Below are 27,943 nucleotides of genomic sequence, written 5' to 3'. Positions count from 1 at the left end.
CATTAGATGGAGGGAACTTTACCCCTGTGTAGAGGGCCAGCATAAAGCCTATGCATCACTTAAGTCCCATTTAAGTCTTCAAAGTAGGCCTTAAGTCAGGGTTTCTCAAACAGGGGTCGCCGCTTCTGTAGGGAAAGCCCCTGGTGGGCCGGGCCGGTGTGTTTACATGTCCCGTCCACAGATCCGGCCAATCGCGGTTCCCACTGGCCGCGGATCGCTGTTCTGGGCCAACAGGAGCTGCTGGAAGCGGTGCAGGCTGAGGGACGTCCTGGCCACAGCTTCCAGCAACACCCATTGGCCCGGAGCAGCGATCCGCGGCCAGTGGGAACCGCGATTGGCCGGATCTGTGGACGGGACATGTAAACACACCGGACCGGCCCGCCAGGGGCTTTCCCTACAGAAGCGGCGACCCCTGTTTGAGAAACCCTGCCTTAAGTGAGCCTTGGTGTGCACAGGCCTTGAGCTGACCTGTGTCCAGGGTGAAATTCATCCTTTATAATTAGTTGATGACAAAGAAGAGAATGTTGCATTCCACTTTTGACATTACAAATGTCCTCTCAGTGACTGTGGAAGCAAATAGATTTAAAGATCCAGGCCCAAACCAAAACCCTGTATCGAAACATGTCTGAATTCTGAGATTTTTTTAAAAAATCCCAGGTCTGCAAATTGGACTCATAAATGGGCCAGAGCAAAAGCCTGTATCAAAACATCCCAACCCCCAGATCCAGATTTGATTTTTTTTTCCAGTTTGGGCCCTTCTCTTGATAGAAAAGTTTGCACAAGCTCAGCTCGATGAAACACAGGGCTGAACGTGATGGAAGCCATACTAAAATGCCCTAAACTTGAAGTCTGCTAAATTAAAATGATTGCTGATCTCTAGAATTATTTTCATCTCCTAATCTCTATACTTTGAGCTCAACGTAGTCACCAGAGATCAGGATTCACTGATGCACAAGTTGGAGCCTTGCACTGCAAACTGTTTCTAAAGTATTTTTTCTCATGAGTGTATCTAGACTGGTACATAGACATTTTTAAATACACTTGATTTTTTTAATAAAAGAAATGTGCCAAAGTCTGTAAAAGACAAACAGAATCCAGGACAGAGAGACAGTAACAGAAGGAAGAAAGATTCAGAGAGGTAAGAATTAAAGTGGTTTTGTGTATAGTATAAAAGAAAATCAAGATTAACGGTTGCAAAATCTGACATAAGATACACCATCTTTTTTTTATTTCCAAAGCTCAGCTCTATATGATAGATCATGGCAGACAAAGGAAATGGAAGAGCAAATCTGGAAAAGTTGGCATGTTTAGTCCACTCTGTAGAAGTGGATTCCAGAGTAGGCCCTTACAAAACATGATATTTTGCAGCCATTTGGAACTTAAAGCCTTTTACTTCAAAATCTCAGTCACATCCTGTCCCACTGCATCATGTATACCATGGTAAAAATTATGTTGTGTCCAGAGAAGTGTTACACCTCATCAATATAGGCAGTGATCTGATGTGGCACAGTGTGTGGCCAAACTCAGCCTGCCATGCAGTTAAAAAGAAAAGAAAAGAAAAGAAAACGGTATAAAAAGAATGCCATTTACTGATTCAGACATCGTCTACACATCAAATCCAACTCTTGTTGAGTAATAGGTTACGATGACCCATCAAAAATGGGTATTTTCCTAGCACTGCTTAAGTTAGGATGTGTATTCCAATCCCTGCACATCTCTGCAACAGAGAAGACAGAAGGTCTTGGCACAACAGTCAGAGAGATGACTTGGTAGGTCAGTTCCAGCTGGGCCCACCATGCTTTTCTTTATAGAAGTGCAGCATCCTTACCAGAACGATTTAAGTGCCAGGCCACGAATGCAATTTGCTTACATCATTTAAATATAGTTGTCTCCCTCTGAAGTCAATTCTAGATTGTTAGGATGATGTTACTTTCTTACCTTGCTAAACAATACAGATTCAGTAAATCAACATCCTATAAGGACTGGTGGTTTTAAACATTTATAGCACTGAAGGATACACCAGACTTTCTGACTTCACAGTGGGCTTATAACAGAAAAGAATCTGGATTTAACTTTTCAGAGGAACCAACAGGACACAATGTGAGATGACGACTTTTTCCTGGCATGGTTTAACACCTATCTGCAATTGTATTTATACTACCGATAAAGCACCTTTCAACTGCATGTGGCTTTACTTTTTGTTTTTCTTTTCTATAGCATGTTTTTTTTTCATTCCTCTTAAATACTTTTGATTATCAAAGTCCTATGAATCATTGCATTTCTGATAAGTCTGTAAAGCATCCCTCCGGAAAGCTGTGTGGGATCCCCATGGATTTGGAATTCTGCATTCACGATTTCCATGGATCATCTTCTCACAGCGATACAGGAACAGAGTCTCTAGCAGTTGTAAAATAGGAAGCACTTTTATTTTCTGGCTTAAAATGACATGATTTCCTTCTTCACTTATTTTTAGGGCCTGTGAAAAGAAATGGAAAAATGGGGTGACATTATACTATTTTGTGTCCCAGAGTCAGAAAAATATATTCATTGTCTGTCTTCTCTGTCATCTCTCACCTCTTCCTCCCTGTCTTTCCTACTGCCTCTTTCCTCCCCTTCCCAGTTAATATTTTCCTCTCTCCAGTGCCCATCTATCACCAGTGCAGCTTGCTTCTGCTATCCATTTACTAAAGCAGGGTCAAGTGCATTCCCCAAATACAGTATTCAATACATTTTTACTTCTTTCAGTTTTGCAAAGCACTCATGGGCTCGACTTGCTGCTCATATATCTTGTCAGTACTAGAATATATTCCAAGAATGTCAGAAGTGAACAGAGGACAGCCTATGCAAGATCCAGTGTTGTCTCTAGGTATTCCAGCTTCAAAATGAGTCACCTTAAGGTGAAACTCACCCCTGTGCAGTGGCCAGCAGAATGCCACTTAAATCCTCCTGAAACTCTATTATGAGAACATGTGCTGTTCCAGAGCACCCGTATCTGGGTGGGATTTTCAAAAGTGCCTAAATGATAATCGCACAAGTGTCAGGCATTTTTGAAAATATTATCCTCTCTCTATCTCCTTAGAAGGCTTTGTCATCCTAGGATCTGAGCACTTTGCAAACATTGACGCAGGTGTGTTCTACCAAATCATGCAGACCAGTTTTGAAGCTATGCAAATTCACGAATGGGTTTTAACATAGTGTAAGGGCTCAAATCTGACAAAAAATTGAATGGAGGTCCTAATATTGATGATATATTTGCAATTTATCCCTTCCTCATCCTTTTTCCAGCTTTACTATTGATTGCCCCATTGTAGAGGTGGTAGCTCTCTGTAGCACTATCTCTCCCAATGGTAAATTGGTAACATGAGGGAAGAGATTAAACAGAGAACAGTAGAAAGTTGAGAGGCACATCCAAGGGTTGGAGGAGATAGCGTTTCCATTTGACACCACCATACGTGGAAAATTGTCTTCCAAAAGCAGGAAGGAGGCAGATGCCACCAGAGTGGAAGATTTTGAAGGGACTCTGGAAACTTGGAATATTAGCTCCAGACACAGTCACATACCGGTTAAATGATAGGTGACAGGAGAGCATTTAAAATACTTTAAAAGCAGTTTGGCATTTCATTATGATGACCTATGATGTTGGCGATGGAAAGTATGCATAGATTCCATTGACAATGTGTAGAGAAATATTGTTTCCTTGTTTCTATTGGAGCAGAAATGGGAAATGAAAAGGATCTGTTTGCATTGGGTACACATCCATTTCACAACAAACATATTTGCTGGATAAATTAAACAGGAAATAATAACAACACTCAGTACTTAGAGCACTCTCTGTCAGAGAATTTCAATGTGCATTACAAACCATAAGGGGCAAATCCTCTCCTTCTCCACAGCCATATGGGGAGAGGAGGCACAGATTCCCAGATACAAAATCGCAATATAGAGCTGGACTCCATTAAAGCTCCACTTGAGCCATTACCTAGCACAGGGATTCTCAAATTGGAGGTCAGGACCCCTTAGGGCGTCGTGAGGTTATTACATGGGGGGTCGTGAGCTGTCAGCCTCCACCCTGACCCCACTTTGCCTCCAGCATTTATAATGGTGTTAAATATATTAAAAAGTGTTCTTAATTTATTGGGGGGGGGGGGTTGCACTCAGAGGCTTGCTATATGAAAGAGGTCATCAGTACAAAAGTTTGAGAACCACTGACCTAGCAGAACTTGGTGAGGGATGCAGGGGCACTTGGAGGCAGAGGGACTACATGGATCCACTAGCCATTCTTGCCAGCACATGGGCTCAATGGGCTGTGGACTGTTCCTCAGGCCTGAGTTTGCGTTAATGGCTATGGAACTGTCCCTGAGAATTCTCCTAACTCTACAGGGTCAGACAAAGCCAAGCTTGTTTTCTTAGGCTTAGCGCAATGAGGAACAGGGTGATTTGCCTTCGGTTGATTAAGTGGAATAGGTATGGTTAGTACTCCCCATTTTACAGGAGAAACTGAGTCACAAAGAGGATAAATGGTGCACCCAAGGACACACAACTAATCAATTTCAGAGCCAGGATTATGACCCAAGCCTCCTCGGTTTCAGTCTAATGCACTAACTACTAGCTGGTGCTGCCATTCTTCAGTCTACACATATAGCCTCGCTGTCTTTCAATGAAGGTAGAAACTGACATTGTCTGAAAAATTTGGAATCGCACCGAAAGTCATGCAAAGTTCTCCAATTTGGGGGTTTTACTGTAAACACTAAATTCTCAAACTGGATTCCTGAATCTTGAAATGAGCCTGGACTAGCTTTTCAACAGATCTGTGTTGATTTATGATTTTGGATGAAAACCATCTAGATACTTGGTGGGGTTTAGCCAATGTTTATTTGGCTCTTTGGGCTTACTTGAATCAAAAACTCAAAAAAAAATATGGGAAGGTTGGGGGAATGAACCCATTATTTTCTGGACTCAGAAGTCTGACAGACATATAACAGGCCAAATAAAATCAAAACAAAAAGATTGTCTTTACTATTTGTTTTTTATGATGGCCAGGTTTTCAAAGAGTTTGTGTAGAACGGTGTGCTTAATTTGCACATGCCATTGCCTTGTTCTGCATGTAAATCAGAGAATAGTACATGCAAATACAGCTAAATAGGTGTTTGCACCTGCATCTTTCTGGTTGGTGTATGCAGCCAGGATAATTTCATGCATAAACTCTCTGACCAAGAATCTGCTAAGCTTAGCGCTAATTCTTTCAGTAGGGATACCTTTAATTAATTTTTAAAAACCAATTTAAACTAATTTTAAAGTATTAAATGTAGATCATAATTTAATGTAATTGAAAAAATAGACTAAAGGGAGACAGCCCTTTGGGTCCGTCTCCTTTGATTTGTACTGATATTCTCATAAACACTGAAGCTGAGAGACGGGACTAGATCCTCAGTTGGTTTGAACTGGAGCTACGCCAGTTAACCCCAGTTTAGAATCTGGCCTTTTTGTAGATACCAGCATGAGACAGATGACTCTGCCGCAGGTTGATGCACTGAGTGAAACCTGCACAGAACAGATATTAAAGAAGTTAGAGGCATGTTCCAGAGAAGAATGCCTCAGTCTGATTTTTAACTCTGGTGAGTCTGCTCTGACAGCATCAGTTTATCATTCCCTAAGGCTCCTTGGCTGGGGACTGACTGTCACAAGAAACAGGTCAGCGAATGAGAACATTTTCTTGTCTCTGCTCACCCCTGCCTGACTAACTGTGTCTCTACGGTATAAATGATTAAGGATTGTAGATGACCCAGTTGGAGGAGTGGAGGAAAGAAACTGACACACCATCCCTCAGCACCACCAATAAATAAGTAAATTATTCAGACTACAGCAGAGCAGTTTTAGATTAAATAACAGGAAAAACTTCCTAACTGTGAACAGTAGGAGAATGGAACAGACGCCTAGGAAGGTCGTGGAGTCTCCTTCACTGGAGGTTTTCAAAAGGAGGCTGGAGAGCCGTCTGTCTTGGGTGGTTTAGACACAACAAATCCTGCATCTTGGCAAAGGGTTAAACTAGATGGCCCTTGTGGTCCCTTCTAACCCTATGGTTCTATGCTTTTATATGTGGAAGTGGATGTTGATCAAACTTTTTTAAAGCTTAGATATTTCTTTCCCTTCTTCCCCCTTCACTTCTGTTTTCCAGCCACGACTGGAATGAAAAGCACCGAATGCCACGATAAAGGGCAGTCCCAAGCTATGTTTTACTATGTCCAAAAGCAGATGTGCTAGAAATATTAGGGCCCATTCCTGAGAGCTTTCCAGTCTCTCCTGGGGTTCAGATAAACTGCTTGAATGTTTGGGTGCTTATCTGGAATGTATCCAGACCTGGGGCTTGATTTCCCCCACCCTGTGAAATCAATGGAATCAAAGTCCTTTCGAAGTGTGTCTGTCACTGAAACCGGAGCTATAGCAGCCTCTAGCCATAAAGCCTGCCTAGTAATCTACTTACGAGTACCTGCCCGACATTTTCCTCACGACGGCAATGATGATCCCAGTAACGATTCCCACCGCTATTATGATTCCAACGATGATTCCAACCAGTGTAACTGTTGCCAGGCCATCTGAGTGGGGAAATGTATAGGATGTTAGCATGTTTTCCACGTAACCCATGTATAACTATGGGGCCAGATAGTAAGAGGTCCTAATACTTTGTAGTAAAACGGAATTATTTTTGTCACATTCGATTCCGTGAGAATCTTCCCTGAATCCTGTGAACTGTAAAATATGTCATTTTGGTTTAGAGAGACCTGACCGGGGCGATTGGACCAAACTCTGTCGGTGATAATGCTTAATTTGTGCCGGGCTAAGCCCCGGCACCTCTACGCTTGGCAGTTCAGAGCCCCGGCACTTCCAGGCTTGCTGCATCAGTTATGAAAGTAAAAAAAATTGCTTGAGCCTCGGCACCTCTTTCATTGCATATTAAGCCCTGGTTGGTGACACAAGCTTTTGAGCTTATACAGAGTTCTTCTTCAGCTCTGTATAGCTCAAAAACTTCTCTTTCACAATCAGATGTTGGTCCAATAAAAGATTTTACCTCAGCCATCTTGTCTGTCTCGTACCTTGGGACTAACACAGCTACAACAATACTGCAAACCACTTGAAAATGTCATTTAGGTTTAGCAATTTCCTTGCTCACTTTCTTTGGGCTGGTTAGAGTCAAAGAGAGTTTGTCCATTTACTTCAATGGGCTTTGAGACAGGCCCTTTAAAAGTTCATAGCCATGTCTCATGTGGGATTTAAATGCATCTGCTCCTTTTATAACCAATTTTGTTACTTACCTTTCTCGTCTGTAGTCCCTGACTCGCCACCCGCTTCGTCTGGAAAGAAAGAACCAAAATAACTTTTTAATACGGTGACTGTTAGGTGTTCATACCGTGATGTCACACTGTAGGGGAGGTTATAAAAACTACAGCCCAACGGGTCTGAGAATGAAACCACGACAGGTGTGCAGTTTAATAGGGTGTTAGTTGGGGAGTGAGTGTAAATAGAGAGCACCCAGAGAGCGTAGAGTAAAAGGAGTTGTGAAGAGACTGAGCCTCGCAGCTGAAATAAAGGCTGTCTACACGTAAAATGCGACAGCAGCACAGCTGCAGCTCCTCAGTGTAGATACTCCCTATGGCAGCAGTTCTCAACCTATTTATCATTGTGGGCCGCAGGTTGAGAACCACAGTGCCCCCCACCTAACACCCCTTGCAAACCCCTATGCTCAGCACCCTCCACCCAGAGATCCCTCCAAAGAGTGGGGCCAGGAGCGGAGAGCTGGGTGTGGGGTGAGGGGCAGGGACCTGGACCCCAGATCCTGCTGCGTGGGGACCCTGACGCCGCATTGTACGGGAGTGGGGGGCAGCCAGGACCCTGACCCCAGACCCTGCTGGGTGGGGCCAGGCGGCAGCCAGCTGCCCGGACCCCAGATCCCACCGGGACCCCGTTGCATGGGGACGGGCAGCAGCTGGTTGTCCAGACCCCAAATCTCGCTGGGACCCCATTGCATGGGGCTGGAGGGACGGCAGCCGGCTGCCAGGACCCCAGATCCTGCCAGGCCCCCATTGCATGGGGCCGGGCAGCAGCCGGCTGCCTGGACCCTGAGCCCTGCCATGTGGGGCTGTGTCGCAGTCAGGAGCCGGCAGCCCGGAGCCTGCAGCCTGTAGCACACATCTGACCTGGGCTGCAGCTGTGTACTAATTGGGCTGTGGATTGAGAACCTCTGTCCTAGAGTGACAGGAGGGATTTCTCCTGTCACTACAGTTAATACACCTCCCCCAGAGGTGGTAACTAGGTTGACAGAAGAATTCTTCCAAGTCTACACCGGGGTTAGGTCAGTTTAACAATGTCACTCAGGGGTGTGGATTTTTCACCCCTGGGTCGACCTAACTTGTGAGTGTAGGCCAGCCCAAAGACAAACAGAAATCTAAAGAGATCTTGGACTGGTGTGAATCAGGATCAACACCAGTGTAGCTCTATTGATCTAACACCACTGTAAATTAGATTTCACAGATAACCTTAACTCTGGCGTTTCCTAGCTTTTGAGTGCTTGACTTTGCAACCTTAATGTTCTTTTAGCACAATTTTTTGTATAATAAATCGTAGCAATAACTTAGCTAATCTAACTGCAGAGTGACACCTGCCTGGTTAAAATCAGGACAACAAACAGGCAGGGAAGTGATCAGTGTTCCAGATATTAAAACTAGTGTCGTTTCTTTGGTATATCATTTTGTTTCCTACATTGGATCCTTAAGTGGGCCAGTCAAACTTGGACTGATTTATTTGAGGCTTGAGCCCAGAGACATTAATCTTTCATTATTTGTTTCAGATTCTGCTCTAGATTTCTGCCTAAGCAGACAGGAAGGCAAGTTTGTTTTGGATGCCATGAGCTTGTCTGACCTGAACATATCTGTTACACTTACAGTATCTGCACTCCATGGGGCCAACCCCCCCGAGTTTGTACTGCACAGCTTGCAATCTGACAGTGCAGCAGTAGGATGCTTTATGACACAATGCCAATGTTTTAAGGAAAATGTATCATTTTTAGGACGGCTTTGTTTGTGTTTTGACAGAAGAAGTAAGACACTGGGAAGATATTTTTGCTCTTTGGCACAAACTGGGCACTGATGACTAGGACGGCTCAGCACACCCATAATCTTTTATGGCACTTAAAAATGGTTATAATAATGCACAAACCTTTCCTTCTCACAGTTCCTGAGCATTTAATCATTCCTCTTAGTCTTAACATGGAAAGGTACCAATAAAAATAGGGTAGATCAGTGATAACCCGTTTGTGACTGTTCAAAGCCCTGAATGCTATCTTCATCCATTGACTTAGGGCTGGTCTACGCTACGGCAGGGGATCGATGTAAGTTACGCAACTTCAGCTACGTGAATAACTATCCTATCGATTCCCTTGTGCTTCTCGTTGAGGTGGAGTACCGGAGTCGACGCTGGAGTGATTGGCGGTCAATTTATCGCTTCTACACTAGACACGATAAATCGACCCCTGCTGAATCAATGGCTGCCTGCTGATTGGGCCGGTAGTGTAGACAAGCCCTTAGGATGTTCCCTCTGACACTCCCTGTGATGGGATGCTGATCAAACTCACTGACCGTGTCAGAGCTGCCAGGAGGTGCATTCCCCCTTGGCATGTACCTGCCCCACCTAACAGTAACCAGGAAAGGGGTGGTGGTGGGGAAAGAAGGAGACGAGAAACAATCCCTGCCATCCAACAGCTTGGAAAGAGAAACCCTCCCCATCCCCTCTCAGCTGCTAAGAGACAGGAGGTCTTCTCCCTGTGTGTCCAAAAGATTGAGGGGAGAGAGAGAAAGGGGAGACCTCGCCTCTCTCAATGGACAAGAGATATGGGGGAAGCTAAAAGGCTGCTTCATCATCAAATGGAGTCGGAGATGCTGCATTGTCGAATACTGACCCAGTGTCACCATGCAGTTTCAGGGTATCATGCTGCAGTTAATTGGTGGATCTCAGGCTGCACCTGATGAAAAAGTGATTCTTTGGGTATTAAATTCTGAACAGCACTAATTTAGGGAAGGGTTCTCTATTTTAGGTGACTGGTGAGATTGCCTATCAAGGGCTTGCAGCTGTTATGAGGCAGAATGGTTTGTGATTAAAGCACTGGCTGGGGATGCAGGTAATCTAGGTTCTATTCCTAGTTCTGCCACTGATAACCTTGAGCAAGTCACTTTTCTTCTCTATGCCTCCGTTTCCCCATCTGTAAAATGAAGATAATACTAGCTCCCTTGCAATGCGGTGTTGTGTATTGATTAATGTCAAGCACTGTAAGATCCTTGAATAGAAGTGTTTAGCAAGCATTACTGTGCACAGTATAATTATTATGGTTGTTGGGAAATAGCTTTTATTTTGAAGACTGGAAGATTTTTAGTATATAAATAAAATGGTAGGAACTTGATGTTGCATTGGCTTAACTAATGCATATACCTTTGAACTCCAGAAACTTGGGGCCAGATAATTTGGTCACCACATACTAATTCCAAGTAGTCATTGGCCTGCATCCACCCCATAATCTGCTACAATTTGGCATGTGTGACAGTCTCTACTTAATAAAGAACCAAGCCTGAACGAACAAGTGTGTTGCAGATTGGAATGGCAATGCATTGCCAAAGCTTGTGTGGGGGAAGTTTGTACAGAGGCTGCACAATCTTTTTCTCTAGCCAGTGTTATTAACTCCTTACTTGAGTAGCAACCAGAAGTAGATAAAACACAATTGCTGTTTTCTTTCCTAGAGGTCAGTGATTTCAAATCACCCACACGGACTTTAGACAGTGAGTCTGAAACTCCCCCTGTAAAATTCAGAGTTGGTTACCATTGCTTCTGTTATTTAATAATGAACAAAGTCAAGAGATGCCCAGACTAGTAGCAGAGACAAAGAATCAGGTAAGGAGACCGAAGAACATTTTTAAACAAATGTGTTTGATCTTTTGTCCAGGGATATGCAACTGCTGCAGCATAAAAAAGCAGACAGAGAAACCAGCAACAAAAGACAGAAATTTTGTTTGAGGACTGTAGTTAACTTAATGTCTTCTTATTTATCAACAGATAGAGCCAGTTCCCATGTCCAGGTAGAACAGGGAGTGACCTGGGGCAGTGACATCTCCAATAACTGCTTGTGTGAGCAACAGCAGTTTGGGAGGTGAAGGGCTGCAGGTACTTAGGAAACCAGAGCCCATGGCCAGGCTGTTCCAGACAACTGTATGAAATTTGCTTTGCAGGGATCTGTGGAACTATTTCATAGTGAGGCTAGACAAATGTCATCCCAGTTCCACTTTGACTTTCCATTTTGAAACAAACCTCATATGCCAAAGCAAAACTCAGTTCCAACCACTAGAATTCATGGGATTTCAGTGCAAAGCCATGAATGGGTCCAGCTTGGCTTTGACAGGTTCATGAACCTCAGTGAACATAACTTACAGTCGAGTGAAACTAAAAATCACAAGTAAAGGCTTCTACCTTCAGAATTTTCAACCACATCTGCGTCAGTAGAGTTCTCGCTGTCTTCATTATCGGCGACCATACTTTCTGTGGTTATTAGCTCTTCTAAAGGGAACAGGTCTCTTATGGTGTGCAGTTGTGTGGGCAACTGGGAGGAGTGAATGTAAAAAGAGAGAGACAAAGTAAGACCCAGTCTCTTTAACATTTATATATAAAGGCAGAACTTTAATTTCCTCGCCTGCATAAAGTCCAATGTCTGGATTCTGAGGTCAGCTCTGCTCTTTTTGTTCTACTCCTGCAGCACAGAGGGACTGAAAAGGTATCCTATTGTCCTAGTTTGAGGGAGTCCCCTGTGGGCATATAGAAAGCATAGCAGTCTCCTATGCAATTGCCTGCAGATCCTCCTGTGAATGGCTTGATGGGGATGAAGTGTGACCATGCTGCAGTCCAGCAACCCCTAGGCTGCTCAAATCTACCCCAGGACTGGCTCCGAAGCAGCCACATGATCAGGGAGCCACAAACAGGTACCTTTTATCCCCAGCTCAAGATCAGTTGAGAATCAAGCCCTATGTTTCACAAAAAAGAAAAGTGTGTGAAACAAAGACAGAAAAGAAACAGCCCTGTTTGGCTGTCGTGTGGTTTACAAGTTTTCATAATAATAATATGTCTATATTTGACTGTCTGGATTTGCAGTGTGAAAAACACATGCTGAATTACTGATCAGTAATAAGCTATGTCCACCATGAAGCCCAGCTTTAGGAATGCAGCTGTGGGGAAGTATTTCCAGTATAGAGGACAATATGCCAGTTCATCAGTTTCTAAAGGGAAAAATTAAATCCTCAGGTTTTTGTTCATTGTCACTAATTCAACTTTACTGTAAAGGAACAACAGTCAATGCAACTGAAAGTTAGAACTGCTTGCCACAGCAATCACTAACAGCAAAACATTGTCAATGCAGAGGCAAGGAAAGGGGAGTTTTACCCAGTGTCATAGAAATTTACAAATTTGTTTGTCCATTGTATTACATCAGTTCAACATCAGTGCAGCTCCACCGAAGCCAATGGAGGGCAGAACTGGTATAAGACAGTGCATAGCAAGCCCTGAATATTCTGTGAAATTCAGCAAATGTTGTTATAATTATTTTCAGCTTCATCTCCCGCCACCCAAACTTTTGCAAAGCAAAAAACTGGTATTTGGCCACCCTTTATTTTTGGAACAAATCATCACTTATTACCATAAAGCCACAAGCTCAAAATCTGACTGCTCAAAAGACAAAGCAAGAAGACAAAGCATACAGTGCCAGCTAGGTCTGAAGATCCTCAGTTCAAGAGACACCCACCAGAGTTGGCCTTTCTTCAATCTCTGAGTCATTTCTGTCTTTGAAATCGATTGATACTGTTTCATCTTCCAGTTGAACTGTGCTTGCTAAGGGAAACACAGAAAATGAATTAGAGATTCAGTTGATGTTCACTTATTATGGCTAAATTGAACATTCTCCAAATTAAGTATATTCAACATGAGATAGTTTACCTCCACTGCCATATCTACCTATCGCTATGTATATGTCTACACATGTATAGTAGCAATATACCTTGGTTTAACCTTGTGGCCTAAGTCTTTGGTTTGTATTAAGCATCCTGGCCAAGAAATCAGCTGTTCTTTATTTACAATGTTTAAAGTTTGGCTAGAGTTTTGGCCAGAGGTGTTGAGTCCACCAGGTCCTGTAAACGGAACTCGTGATGCTTGCCTTACCATGGAAGAAGTAGGATTTTGCTTTTTAGAGAGGTCCCTGGATGCCGAAACAATATTCACCTGTGATTGACTTAAAGTAACAATGAACAGCTGCTCTCTTGTGCCATTGGAATTCATCTGATAGAGCACTGAACTGTGAAGAGGACTCTCAAAGGCATGTGTTTGGGAAGGTTTTGCACTTCCCCACTAAGGACAATACAAAGACAAGTCCCTAGAAGCAAGTTTAATCGGATATAGTTTAATTCTAAATTAGACTGGGTTTGCCTGTTACCACGACTGGCATTATTATACACTTGATGGAGGTGCTCAATGTGCATCTGGTTTCTGCACAAAATTTCTTCAAGTGCTGTGGAGTGATCTCTAAATTACTCACTGATTTCCATATCCAGTTCTTCTTTCCTCGAATACATACTGCACTATATATATTTTCCTCCAGTCTGGGCTTCAGTGCATTTATTAGAAATGTCTCTATCAAGAAATAATTAAATTAAGACAGTTGTCCTGACTATTTCACTAAACCGCAATGGAACGCCATAGCGATGATAGTCAAACAGTTTATCTATTTGTCACTGTATAGACTTCAAATCAACTTAACATCTGATTTTGTACAGAAAACAATAAAGGTCCAGTCCTTTAAGATGCTGAGCATCCCCATCTCCTCTTGAAACTCTCAGCTCAAGGCTTCGAATACCAGCAATATTCAGAGTTTCAGGCCTTTCTGCTGTAAAATGGTAGAGATCAAAGAGAAAAAATAGGTGAAATTCTGAGCCCCCAATGCTAGTAATGTCTTTGTAACTTCAGCTTTTCCCATAGTACTCATCATTTATTTCTAGTGATTTTTGGAAGGGTAGGCAGTGACAAAGCTTCAAATGTACAAAGTTTTAAGGCTTGAATTCAATGGGAGCTGTTGGTATTCACATCTCTGAAAACCACGCTACCTACTGAGGTACCAATGCCCTGATCCAGGAAAGCACTTAAGCATTTATGTATCTTTAAGCACACGAAGAGTCCCATTGAAATCAGTGAGACCTAAGTATGGATGCTGGTGCCATACTGGAAACATGCAAGTTTTGGAACAGTTGGCCTTAGTGTTTTCTTACCAAGACATATGTAGTTTAATCCAAAGAAGTGCTTATGGAACACCACAGGTACGGTGTATACCCTGTACACCAGCTTGTGTGACAGGCCCAGATTTGACATAGGACTGATGTTGGATAAGTTTATTGCCTGGAGAGGGCATGAAAAAAGGGGTTGTGGCAGAGGAAAATACAGAGAATTGGTTCACCCAAAATTGACCTGACCAAGGGGCTCAAAAATCTGAAAACCATCCCTGTTAATAATCAGAGTATTCTGAACAATCAGTATCTGATTTTTTGCTTCCCTCATTGGGTAGTTTCTATTTCACAGTATTCAAGAGAAAATCAGGCCCCTTTCAGACGTTTCATTTTGCACACCTAAAATCTGAGGCAACCAAAATCACTAGTCACTTCTGAAAACCTGGACCTGAACGATGGACTACTTCAGTCCTGATTGTTCTCACTGCTCAGACAGTTCATATGCGCATGAATTGCAGTTGTTTTCCATGATGTCCACTGGGAAGTAGATCAAGATCACTGAAGCAATTTCACACAGACTCCAGTCAGCCATCGAGGGTAACAGCTTTCAGTCACTACCAGGGTGAATTTGAACTTGCATCTTACATACGAAAAGCTGTATAGCCCATTATCCATCTCCTAACTTATCTCTTTATTCTAAATGGAAGTATTATTTACCTCCTGAGATCTATTTGCTGTTAATGAATGAAGGACTGTTTACTATTTGTTTCTGGTGAGCCAGGGTAATAAGGAGTAGTGTATATTATTTGTGTTGTGGTAGCACCTTGACCAATCAAAGATCAGGGCTCCATTGCAATAGGGATGTAAAATGTTAACCGGTAAGCATTAGTCTTACCAGCTAACTCGCCTTAACCATTAACCCCTGGGCCATCCGGCCGACCCCAGCAGCCCCGTGCCGGCTGGCCCGCTGACCCCAGTGGCCCCATCCATGCTGCCTGGCCAGAGTGGCCAGAGCACTGCCGCCCAGCTGGAACAGCCCTAGCCACACTCCCCGACTGAAGCCACCCCAGCCGCGCCCGATTGGTTAACCATTTAAACCATTTAAACAAAATATTTTTCATTGCTTAAACAGTTAACTTTTTACCGGATATTTACATCCCTACTAGGCACTGTATTCACATAACATCACTGCCCCAGTGATCTTATAATATAATAATCATCTTGTGTTGGAAAATAATGTAAAAATCCTTCTATCTAAATTATTTTTTTTAAATGGTTTGATTTTTCTCTTCTATCGTTGAATATGTTCTAAAAGAGCAAATACTGATACATATTAAATGTTTCTCCGGAGCAGATCTAAACCATAAAGTATTTAATAAAGGCATTTCTCCAGATCTGAAATGGCTACCGAATATCAAATATTTAAAAAGAAAAATCCAGTTACTGAACAGAAAAAGTCTAAATGCAGATACAGAATAAAATACTTTGTCTTCAGCCGTCTTTGGGCTTACAAAGTAATGGCTTTACATTACAATATTTGGATTAGGGTGTTGTATATAATGTGTGTAAACCAAGAAACATCTGCTTGAGAGTTCAACAACGCAACTTGTGAGGATCAGTTAAAGTTATAATCCCCCTCCCAACTGAAAAAACATCCCTTATACACTAGTCATAGAATAAGCACAGATGGAGAAAACCAATGAATGGAGGAAAACCCCACATGGGAAGTGAAAGAAGTTCAGTACATGCATAACAAGAACCCCATTCAAAGAAATTAATTACTCTGTTGGCAGTGCAACGGCTTTCAGCCCTTAAGAATTACTTTATAGTATGGGCGCTGAAAGGAAACAATGCAGCAGAACAAGTAGAGAATTAGTGAGCTTCACAAAGAGAGACATGAGGGACGGTGAAATAATCCAATTTTGTATGCCAAAGGTAGTGTAGGAAATCTGTCTTTGTCTGTATGTTTGCATTAGTTATTTATATAGTGCACGGCCTGAAAGAGCTCCATCTCTTTATCTTAGATTAGATAAGATAAAGAGGTGATTTGATCATGGCATATAAGCACCTTTATGGAGAGAAAATATCAAGTACTAAAGGACTTTTTAATCTAGCACACACAAAAAAAGCATATGAACAAGAACCAATCCCTGAAAGCTGAAGACAGATTAATTCAAATTAGAAATAAAACATAATGTTATAACAGTGAATGTGATTAACCATTGAAACAAACTACAAACAAAGGGAAGTTGTGGATTCTCTGTCTTCAAATCCAGGCTGGATGCCTTTCTGGCAGATAATCAAACATTGGGCTCAATACACTGGAAGTTGGGTGAAATCCTGTGACCTGTGTTATAAAGGAATCAGACTAGATGATCTAATGGTTTCTTCTGGCCTTAAAATCTATTATTTATTTTTGGGTTTCATTTGCAAGTGAAAAGGGTTTGTAAACTCTCATTAGTTCTCTGACCCCAAAAACCAGAGGTTTGCAAAACTTCATACTTTGTTACGTTTGTCAACCCTAAATCTGAATACACAGTGACTAATGTAGTTAAATGCATTTCTCACACGTATACTATTGTACACAAGGAATGCACTCCATCTGAGGCATGGTCTACACTACAACTGGTGGTTGTTAGTAGCATAACTCAAGTCGACGTAGATCTACTTACTGCGGGGTCCTCGCTACACTATGTCAATGGAGTACAGAAATTGATGGGACAGCACTCTCCCATTGACTGAGTGTGTTTGCACTAGAGTGTATCGATTGCAGCCGTGCCGATTTAGCTCCGTAGTGAAGACAAGTCCTGAGTCTGGAATCCCAGACTGGAATCCCAGCCCCACTGAAGTCAATGAGAATGTTTTCATTGTCTTCTATGGGGCCAGGATTTTATCACAAGAGTCATACTGGAGAAAACTTATGTAACTGGGGCAGTCCAGTATTTATGAGCACCTCTCCAGTCATAAAAGCAGTGTAGAAGGCCCAGTGCTTGCAAGTGCTCTTACCATAATAAAACAGCATGTGTAGCCTGACTAACAAGTAATTTTTTGGTTACAAACCAATGTGAGCACACAGGAGAGGAAAAAATGTGACTCGGATTTCACCTTCAAGCTTTCCAAAGTTTAAAATATTTGAACAAATCTGGGGGGAAACTGTCTTCACTGGGAGTGAAATTCACCCCATGCAAGTGTTCAGCACAACACCCATTCATCCCTTAAGTCTTCAAAAGGGGGCTTAATTGGGACTTAAGTAGTGCATGGGCTTGGTCCATTACTGACCATGTGTACAGATATAAATTTCACCCAAGCTGATCCAGATTCTAGAGGGAACCACCGCAGAAAGCAGCAGTTCAGTTCGACATCCATTTCTGTTATTATTTCCAAGCAGTTTGTAAACATAAACATTCCCCTTTGGAACCATGACTCCCTCCTACCACTGCTTCATCTCTTGTCATTGTTATTTCAGTTGTAGATTGGTGCAGATGTGGATTAATCAATGCAATGTGCATTGCCAAATTCTAAGTGGGTGCATTCCAGTTCACAGCCCCCAACTGCTGTTGGGTTGCAACTTCTCACACCACAACCAGACACAATGTCTTTGAAAGCTCAGTATTGCTTTGAAAATATTTCAAATGCTTAGACATCCCATGGCCCACATCTGAAAAGATGAGCTCATGGTTCGCTGTTTATCATGGTGTGACAACCTCCTGGAGAAGCCTCTTATGATTATTTTCGAAGTAGGCCTGTTGTGTAGGTCAACAAAATGAGCAGGAATTGCATGACAGATGTCAGTTAGCATGTCTCTCAGGTATCTCCAAGAAAAACAAAGAAGCTTTAGAAGACAGAAGATACCAAAACCACCTATCAAGCTTCCATATGTCACATCAGGAAACAATGGGAGGTGCAGTCCAGACTGCATCACACAGTGTAGAGATTTTCATGAAAGCCAAGGGACCGCCATCTACACATGCTACCTAAGCTTGGAGGAAACCTGGCTTCTTTCCATCCCCAAAGTAATTGCTACCTATTGGATACAAACTAGTACAAGATTGATTCGGAACAAGTGTGTGTATGTGTGTGTGTGTGTGCGGGGGGGAATAGGAGCTTTTGAAGAACATTATTTTCAACTAGAGCTGTGAAAAACTCACCAGTTTCTTTTATTTTGGTTTAGGTGGCACTTCACAACCTCTAGGTTCAGCTCTGGATGCAAACTGGTCACCTGCTTCACAACTTCCATGGTCTCAAACTTCACTCCACACATAAAGTTCTTGTTAATATTCAAAAGATTGTAACTTTTAGATTCCTGAAAAATCCAATTTACGAAACTGGTGGAGGTGACAAAACTGGCAGATTATCCCATTAGTTGCTGAGTCATATGTTGCTGAAGCTAAACTACCCTGGTTTTTGCTTCTGGAAGGAAAGACCTTACGGTCAATAAACATTTATTTTGGAAAAATATTGCAGGATACAACTGTGGCGTTCTCAGGCAAATATAGCAGCAAAGACACCTGTACGTGATTCCAAGATGGGAAGCAATATATTCACCATGCCACTCTCCAAAATGTTGCTTGGATAGTTTTGCCAAAGGTCTGGGGCCTGCTTCTGCTCTTTATGTGCATAGAACTATAGCCAGAGTTAGGCTCTACAACTCTGTTTAGTGCTTTGTACATTTAATTTAAAGGAGCAGAGCTGGCATGTCACTACTTGTATTAAAATGGTTATTGCAAGATATATGAGGTTTTATGAATGTACATATTAATTTTTAGCGTAGGCGATGTCATTGTGTGGCATGAAAATTATGCTATTGAGGAAGAGGAAACACCTCTCCACTTAATGGAGCTGTTTAAGAACTGGGCTGTACTAGAAAATTTAGTGCCGTATTTGTTCTACAATATGGCTAATGTCGTCCTTACTGCTCATCATGCTTCTAGTAGGGCCAAATTCTCTGCTGGCGCAGTCATCTCCATTATGACATCAGACAATTTTGGTGCTTAGGGTTTATTCTCAGATTTTAGGAGCAAAGTCGCTTCTTATTTAAAATGTTCTTTACCAGAGGGCTAAGTCTGGGAGGCATCAAAGATGGAAGTTTGAGAGAAGCCACCGCCAATGATGTGGGACCAGAAAGTTAGACCAAGGAAAATCTATTTATGTCTAATAATACCCCCAGTGGTGCCATGGTGAAATCTTCATCTAGGCCAATGAGATACCCACTATTATGGGCTAACTAAATGCTTGTGTTTCAGTCGGACCCAAACCACCAGTTCCCCATCTTGTCATGTTATAATTAAATATTATGTGGTAGCCTACTTTGCAGACACTGCAGTTTCTGAATGCTACCACAGATTTAGTTCATGCTGAAAAAATGGAACTTTCAATCCGATTAACTGTATCCAAACCACAAAAGAAGTATTAGGTAAGTACTTGGAAGGGAGACTTCCTGAGCACCTATGGCTGTTAAAGACCCTATGGCATTGTTTGTAACAATGGGTGTATTAACCTAAGTGTCCGGACCAAATTCTACCTGAAGTAACTACATTCTCCATGCTGAAATTCCCTTTTGGAGACAGCGTGCTTCACTTCTTGCCGTAAACTATTGCATTCATAGTGTTAATGTGTGTAATATTCAGCTCGTTCATTCTACTCCAGAGACAACTGCCATTTAGTAGTGGGCAAAGTGATCCCTATATATCCTTTACTTACCATAGATCTAACCCACCTGAGTCTGAGATTCAAATCCCTGGGTATGGACCCACCTTTGCCCCTTATTGTTTGAGTTCTGAATCTGCCAGGAGCCTTTCTTCTGGGACTTGCTCTGATATGGCCACTTCTGGAGACGGAAATTCAAAGTGGTGGAAAACTCACAAAAACAGCTTATCTCACAGGGTTTCTGACATTTGAGAACAAAATCTCACACAAGCAGCTCTCTAGATTTCAAATCCAATCTTCTTGTCCATGATTTGGTTTCAATCTCAGTTTAAACCTAATCCAGAACAAGAGCCAACCCTACCACCTCTGCTCACTTCTCTCTACATGTGCAATGTGTTATTTTCTATTATGGATGGATCACTTGATGATTACCTGTTCTGTTCATTCCTTCTGGGTCACCTGACATTGGCCACTGTTGGAAGACCGAATACTGGGCTAGATGGACCTTTGGTCTGACCCAGTATGACTGTTCTGATGAACTCATGTTCTTATATGACTTAAGAGTTTAAGTACAAAGAATCTGTAACCCACTGGGTGGGTTCCACATTATTGCCAACTGAAAAATCACGGGTCAGGACCCCAAATAATCATATTAGCTTAAAAATCATGGCCTTTTGAAAAATAATACATTTGGGGTTCTTTTTATTTACCTTCTGGATTTTGAGCTATTAGGGGTCACATTTTCAAGGTTTTTTTCTCTCTGCAACTAGGAAATGACTTTTTAAAAATGAAGCTGAAGTTCTCACTTACACACATGACTCCAGCAGCTCAAGCTTTAACAAAAATATAAAATATCATGAAACTCAGAATAAAATCCTGAGAGGAGCAACAATGGAGTATTTGGAAGCATTGCATGGCTGTTTTCAGAGTGCTGTTGGCTCTTTTGTCTTATAATTCTTAATGGTATTTTGCGACTGAAAATCATGGCATGACACGTGGCTGTGCAGTGACATTTTGAAAGGCGCTGCCCTGATTTTATTTTTGTTGTTTAGGAAGATGCAGTCTGTGTCAATTAAACCCTGGAGTGCCTGATGCTGGTGCCCAATACACTTACTGACATATGGACTTGGGGTCTGTTTGTTTGGTTTTTGTTGGCACTGAAGGCAGGTGAATGGGAGAACACTGTGAACCTAAGAAAGCATCTTCTTGTTGAAAGCAAGCGCCTGATGCACAGTACGGGATCCAGTTGGGGCCTGATTTATGTTGCAACGTGCTTTGTCGTCTAGCCGCTCCATGTGGTTCGTGTTGCATGACAACATTTTGCTGAACTGTCGGAAACATTTCCTGTGGCTGGTGTATCTGGCCGCCACACCCCGCAGCAGATGGTTTCTGGTGCCTTGACGAGTCTAGCCAGAGGAACGAGGCCGGCACTTTTCCATCTCTGAGTCTGATCCTGCACGGCCAGCTAGCAAAGAAACATCCTGATTCTAAATAAATCCTCTGAGCTTTCCAATACTGTACTTAACTTTGCTCATATAAAGGACGCCTGCAAAATTAAGTAATATTCTAACTGGGGTAGATGCAAGGGAAAATGACTAGAGTTCTGGAGAACTATTATCATGAAAATGACCAATAGCCATGAATATGAGGCAAAGCCAAGGGAGGGAGAGTGACTCTTTACTATTCAGAGATTACAGCTTTTTTATTTTGCAGCAGAAAACCAGCCATAGAACCAAAGATGTCAGGAGAAAGACCAATATTGTTGACTAGATCACTACCTGCCATTGCAGGATAGTTCCTTACAATATACTCCTTATAGAGTTAGAGCTGGGAAAAAACCTCTCAAGGGCTTTACACCTTCAGTCATGCTGTCTCCTGAGTCATCCATGTTGGTCCATTAAATCCTCTACCTTCAGTACTGCAGTCCCATGAATGTAGCATCTCACCTAGCATCTATTGATGCCTGATGACTGTAGCATTTAGCTAAGCCACTACTGTTGCTGTCCCATGATTGCAATAGCTGCCCCATCTGCAGGCCTAGTAGATTTTGAATATCTCTGCCTCCAGAGGAGCCAGAAACACAGCTTTCTGGGGCTTGAGCAGTTCACCAAGACTGCAGATATCAAGGTCCAGATTGGGTGTGAATCTGTCTTGTATTAGCCTCTTAAAGGTATGCACCTGGCATCTGAAACTACAGTACAGTAACGTACTGCACTCATCCATGCACTACAGGAGTGCAGAGTGCAGTGCTGAGATAGTCCCAGGGATCTGAATTTGACAAGTACATAAGCAAACAGTATAAATTCAAGTGGTGTGTCAGCCTCTTGTACAGTGCGTGCAGCATGCAGCTCATCTCATAGCAGAAGGTAGGCTGAATCTATGTACAATTCAAACAGAATAAAGAATATGAAAAAAGAGGAAACAATGGCTAGGAAGAATCATTGGTATTACAATAAAAGAAGCCTTTCCTGGACCTGCTTCCTTCCCAAATATCCTATTCAGCAAAGCACTTAAACACACATGCTTAATTTTAAGCACATGCGTAAGTGCTTTGCTGAATCAGCCTCTTAATGTCCATATTTATTGGTTTCTCTGAACATATGCTCAACACTAGAAATTTGAAACTGTTTGGACTTGAATTTGGCTTTCACAAAGATTTATTACTGTTCATGATGTACCTCTCTGGGTAGTCAGCAAGACACACTCATATACACTCCATCTCTCACACATAGTAGGTGGATGGGTTTCATAATTATGAAGGCCCTTCTGGAAAGCATTCAGCATGAAATCTACCCACTGCAGAGGGTTAGCTCAAGGCCTATACGCTTTTGAAGTCCTCATAAGACGGTATAAGTGGGACAGAAGTGGTGGATAGACTCTTTTGCCCTCAGCAAGTCTTTCAAATGTAATTTCTGGTGGATATTATGGAGTTTGTTAGCAACAGGAAGCTTCTCCGGGTATTTGTGAGATGAAAAAGTATAAGGCAATAGAAAACAATGCCAACATCAGTATGGTTCCATTACTGCTGTCCCCTCTGAGGCCCTGTGGCCAGATGTCTGAGGCATCGTGTTTGAAATAAATTCTAAATGTTTGTTACTGGTTTTCTCATTTGTTTCCTGTTTGGGAGACCTTCCCCGCCCCACCCCTTTTTTCCCAACCATTCATCTCACTGAGAAACACGGGATACCAAGCTGTACTCCAAACAGCTGTGAGAGCTCTGCTGCTGCATTAATTATGGGTGTGTCTGTGTATGTGTCTGTGTATGAGATTTCTGTGGTGTATGAGTTTGTGGCTTCAGGCTTGCTTAAAACAATGTCCCGAGGAGGAAGTACGCTGAAGTGGAGTCCAGCAGCCTGTTTGCTCTGGACTAAGCTTTCTGTAATTGTTTATAATCTGTGACTGTACTTTTGTCTTTTTGATACACAGCCATGGTGCCAGACAGTGGTTTATCTTTGCTGGTAAATTGTTAGGGCCAGATTCTCACCTGGTGTAAGTCCATGGATCCAGTGGAGCTATGCTGTTTTACACCAGCTCAGGATCTAGCCTTTGTGTCCAGCTTTCACGATGCACTTTCAGCAAATGAAAGAACTGCTGTGATCTTTAAATGGGAAGATTTTCTTTTCCAGTGACGTTACACAGACTCAAGGACTTAATTTTCATTTTCTTTTAACTAACATGGAGAACTTGATTGGAGAACAAAGCAAACAATGTCCATTCTCTGCAATAAGGGCTGATATCCACTGGAAGACTATTTCTTAACTGAATTGGGAATTTTTCCCCGATACTAAGACAGACACAAAGGCCAAAGGAAAAGTTCACATAGCTCTTTGTTCATCGCGGGCCATGTTGTAGATTGAGTCCGTTTACACGTCAAGATGAAGGTGTAGATTCCAGCTCAAGGAGACAGTCTCACGCAAGCTCACTGGAAGCGGAGTGTAGCTGCACTGTGTGAGCAGCTGGAGAGGTTAGCCATGCCAAGTATGTACCTGTTCACGATGCTAGGTGTGTACTCAGGGCAGCTAACTCCTCCCACCACTTGCGCTGCCACAGCTTCCCTCTCTCAAGCTAGCACATTTATGTCTCTTCACGCTGGAATTTACACTTCCGTCTTGAAACGCAGACACACCCTAGCATCCATGGGCTGAGAATGTTTCTGTATTATTGGCTGTTCCCATAGGAGTCACAGATTTTCCTCACAACACTATTTGTACCTTTGCTGATATTCCCCATTGCTCAGTCTGCACTGGCTGCTGTCTTTAAATCATATGTTTTAAAGGCCTGTTGGCTCACAAGTGCCCCAGATGCTTTGTGCGCATCTGGCTTTGGCTAAGACTCAGAGACTTGGAAGTAGCTGATACTGCCAACCTGCTTCAATGGTAGAGTGGTTCATATGGAATACCAGGATAGACGGGGATTATCGCCAGGTCTTGGGTTGGGTATATGAGGCACTAAGTAGCTTGGGGGAAGATCGTATAAGAATCTTTCTAAAACTTTGTCCCAAACTCAAACCGAACCTGCCCTTCCAGATTCTGTCCAGGTCCAGAAATGGAAAGGCCAAAATGCCACCAAGAGACAATGCCAGGTTTATTTCTAGCCTAAGCGGAAGCAAGAAGTACCAGAAATCTTACAAGGAAAGTCCCTTTCCACAAAATCTCCAGCCAGTTTTGCAGGCCCAGAGGTTGAGATAATTTAGGTTGGAATAATTATGTTTAGACACAACTCTGTCTAACACAGTGCAAAAAATAAAATAAATAATTCATCAGTTTAGTTTCTATTGGCCAAGGAAATTGTATTAGTCCTGTGGGATTTGTTTATCCATAATCACTAATGGGTACAAGTTAAATGACACAGTGGTACTACACCAGACGCAGATTCAACCAATGTTGGTGCTGCACCCACTTGGAATTTTGTGTCTCAAAAATCTTAACCCAAAATAGACGACAGATTAGACTATTAAAATGCTCCTCAGTCTATAGCACGGTTCTGTAAACCAACTTCTAACGGAGGTCACCAGAGTTCAGCTCCATCCAAGCTGCCCAGGAAAACCATGCTAGCACTTTGCCAGCAAGAGCTGTGTTTAAACATGTTTCTGGCTAACACAGTTTGAACTGTAGTGTTGTGACTCATTCAGTGGAGATGGGCACAACACCCACTCTGTCGCAGCCACGCTCCTTGCGTCAGCGCTCAGGGAAAGTAAGGGTTTTTTCCTTTCTTAAACAACTAAAAAAGCCCTCTTTCGGCTGCAGTTCTGACATCTCAAAAACTGGTTACAGTAATTACAGATAGCAATTACATATCTCCCTGCTTCATTTTTTCACAGCTGGATATTCTGGTGCATTTAAAACTGGACAGCAGCGCTGGGCGGATTCACCATTTCTCTGCTGCTCGTGTAGTCATTTATACCGGTGAAAAGTAAGTACAAAAACCAATGTAAAATGATGCTAAATCAGAAAAATACTGTTTGACACTTTGCACTGATGTAAAGGACTATACGAGGAGGTGCAGGGTAATGGAGATTTGAGCCATGTGTGCTTATCTTGGGAAACACAAAATGGAATGGGCAAACATTTTCAACAGTGTCCACTGACTTTGGGTTGCTGTAAAGTTTGGGAGCCCAACTTGAGACACCTTGAGCCTGATTTTCGGAGGTGCTGAGCACCTGCGGTTCCAGTGACAGTGGGCTAGGTCTCCAGCTGGTATAAACTGACATAGCGCCACAGATTGCAACAGAACTGGGCTGATTCAGATGAGGAGCTGGTCCAATGTCGTAAGTAGCTTCCCAAAAGCAAAAGCTTGCAAAATATTTTTCTGCTTTTGAAAATTCTGGGCATGATTAACACATTTTATAAAAATAATATCCTGTCATGCAGAATTCTGTTGGCAAAAGCCCGCTATATTACACCACTGCAACCCCACTGATGTTAATTACCTTTTGGCCAGATTCTGATATCTTGATTTATATTGAATAGCACATTACTCAGTTTCAATGTGACTCATCATGGACTAAAGGTACTATTTAGTGTAAAGTATCAGAGGGGCAGCCGTGTTAGTCTGGATCTGTAAAAAGCAACAGAGAGTCTTGTGGCACCTTATAGACTAACTGATGTATCGGAGCATAAGCTTTCGTGGGTGAATGCCCACTTTGTCAGACACATGCCATGCGTCTCATGTGTCTGACGAAGTGGGTATTCACCCATGAAAGCTCATGCTACAATACATCTGTTAGTCTATAAGGTGCCACAGGACTCTTTGTTGCTATTTAGTGTAAGTGGATCAGATCTACCCCTATATATTTTAGCTGGATAAAAAAATCCAAGAACTCTAAGAATGCAGAGTATTTCATGCTTCTAATACCTAACATTCAAAAGACATAGTTTGCAAAATGTACTCCCCCTGAGCAGGCACAGAGCACATTTCAGAGTCTAGTTACATTTGCTTAGAACCTGTCTTAATCAGTAATTTTTGCCATTTCATACATTTCCTCAAGAACTGTCACAATACTTGTTTATATGGAAATGCAGTCAAACATGCTTATAGTGAAATCAGCATTAGCAACCCCCCCTTTGAAAGTGCAGGAGTGTGAAAGTCCTCCATCGCTACAGTGCACCGAACTATGCAGTGCAATCTGGTTATAAAGAATTTGTTCTTCGAATAAAAATCGCTTTGGTATCAAAGGTTCCACTGTTTAATTTCAGTTACACAAAATCATTGCTGACAGTATCCTCCTGCACACAGTGCATGGTAAAACTGGAGACATTTTCAAGGGCTGTTGGGGTGTAATGCTTTCACTGAGTGTTTATAATAGTTCCCTTGCATTCCTGTGTAAAAGGCAACATGCACAAAAACTGGTTTTGAACACTCAGTAAAATTTACCAGTTTGAAAACTTGGATGTGTCTCTCTCATGTTAGACACTCACTCAACAGTGGCTTTAAGAATTCAAAAGGGAGGGCTTCATAAACAACACAGACCAGTCCCGCTGCAAATGAATAAGAACAACACAATCTGTGTTAATTACAACAAATCATTGGACATAATTTCATCATAGGATTCTTCTTACCTTCTTCAGCAAACGCCCTGAAGGGCATGCTCCCTAGGAGGAAGATGAGGAGTTGAGTTTGAATAAACATCTTTGGTAGTTCTGTTAGAGAATAGGTTTCCAATCCTGGGATCAAACTATTCCAAATTCTGATTATTTTAGAGACAGCGTGGGGGAAAGTTGAAATCACAAGCAGAAATCACTGTGGAAAAACTTTGGGGTTTCAGATATTCCTTTGAGTGCAGTAGCTCGAGGGGTAGGTTTTCCCAGAGTGATAACTATATAGCTAAAGAAAAGTAACTGAGAATGGAGTCAGCATTTTTTGTTAACTCAGGGGTGGGAGGCTATCTAAGGTGGTCTTGAAAAAAAAAAAGAGTCAGGCCCGCCCTCTGCACTCTGTTTGGCCAGCACTAAAATTATGATCTCAGACCAGGTTTAAAGTTACAAGATCTGCATAGGATTTTTAGAAGATGCCTGAGACAGTTATCTTTAGTGAAGGGGGAGGGGAATTCAGGCAGAGGGAGGTGGGCAGGGAGTTCCCTCCTTTCTATAAAGTCCCCTTTCAAAAATATTTAAGGATCCAGGGTAAAGCATAATTTTTCCTGTTTTTTTCCAGCAGTAAACTGATGGTGTTTTCTTCACTTCTCAGTAAGCCCGTGTGTGTGTGTGTGTGTGTGTGTGTGTGCGTGCAGGGATAGAGAAATAATTGTGGAAGAGAGGATTTAATGCTGCTAGTAAACACAGTGTCTGATTTTGGTAAGTGTGTGTCTGTCTGTGTGTCCTCAAGTGACATCCTAACCATCATCTAGCATTTATATGTTGGCATGTCCTTGCTCTACCAAGCGCTGAGAGCACTCTGCTCTCTGAGACCTTGGACAAGTAACTTAATTTTAGCCTCAGTTTACTCATCTGTACCTACTATGTAAGGGTGTTGTGAAGCTTAATTAACTGAGATAGGTAGAGTAA

The 27,943-nt window shown here is 42.3% G+C and overlaps 1 protein-coding gene across 3 annotated transcripts; it reads right to left on the bottom strand.

Annotated features, from left to right (window-relative positions):
• Nucleotides 1-481: 481 nt before the first annotated feature.
• On the bottom strand, nucleotides 482-27,325 carry PDPN (podoplanin). Of its 3 annotated transcripts, none has more exons than XM_044996472.1 (6): nucleotides 26,999-27,325; nucleotides 12,827-12,912; nucleotides 11,506-11,635; nucleotides 7,311-7,349; nucleotides 6,482-6,593; nucleotides 482-2,476 (listed from the first exon to the last, which is right to left on the bottom strand). In XM_044996472.1, exons 1-6 carry the CDS (start codon nucleotides 27,066-27,068, stop codon nucleotides 2,470-2,472), a joined length of 444 nt encoding a protein of 147 aa, XP_044852407.1. In that variant the 5' UTR covers nucleotides 27,069-27,325; the 3' UTR covers nucleotides 482-2,469. The 3 variants fall into 3 exon arrangements, with proteins under 3 accessions (XP_044852407.1, XP_044852410.1, XP_044852409.1); XM_044996475.1 differs by having other exon boundaries at nucleotides 6,488-6,593; XM_044996474.1 differs by lacking the exon at nucleotides 482-2,476 and having other exon boundaries at nucleotides 6,478-6,593.
• Between the last annotated feature and the right edge of the window lie 618 nt (nucleotides 27,326-27,943).

The sequence above is a fragment of the Mauremys mutica genome, chromosome 21 (genome assembly GCF_020497125.1).
Source record: "Mauremys mutica isolate MM-2020 ecotype Southern chromosome 21, ASM2049712v1, whole genome shotgun sequence".
NCBI lineage: Eukaryota > Metazoa > Chordata > Testudines > Geoemydidae > Mauremys > Mauremys mutica.
This window is presented reverse-complemented; position numbering and strand designations above follow the sequence as displayed.

Coding starts and splice junctions, on each gene's coding strand:
- PDPN (XM_044996472.1), bottom strand. CDS start 27,068: ATGTTTATTCAAACTCAACTCCTCATCTTCCTCCTAGGGAGCATGCCC. Junction 12,913..26,998: donor CAGGGCGTTTGCTGAAGAAG/GTAAGAAGAATC, acceptor TGTTTCCCTTAG/CAAGCACAGTTCAACTGGAA. Junction 11,636..12,826: donor TTGAAGAAAGGCCAACTCTG/GTGGGTGTCTCT, acceptor CACTCCTCCCAG/TTGCCCACACAACTGCACAC.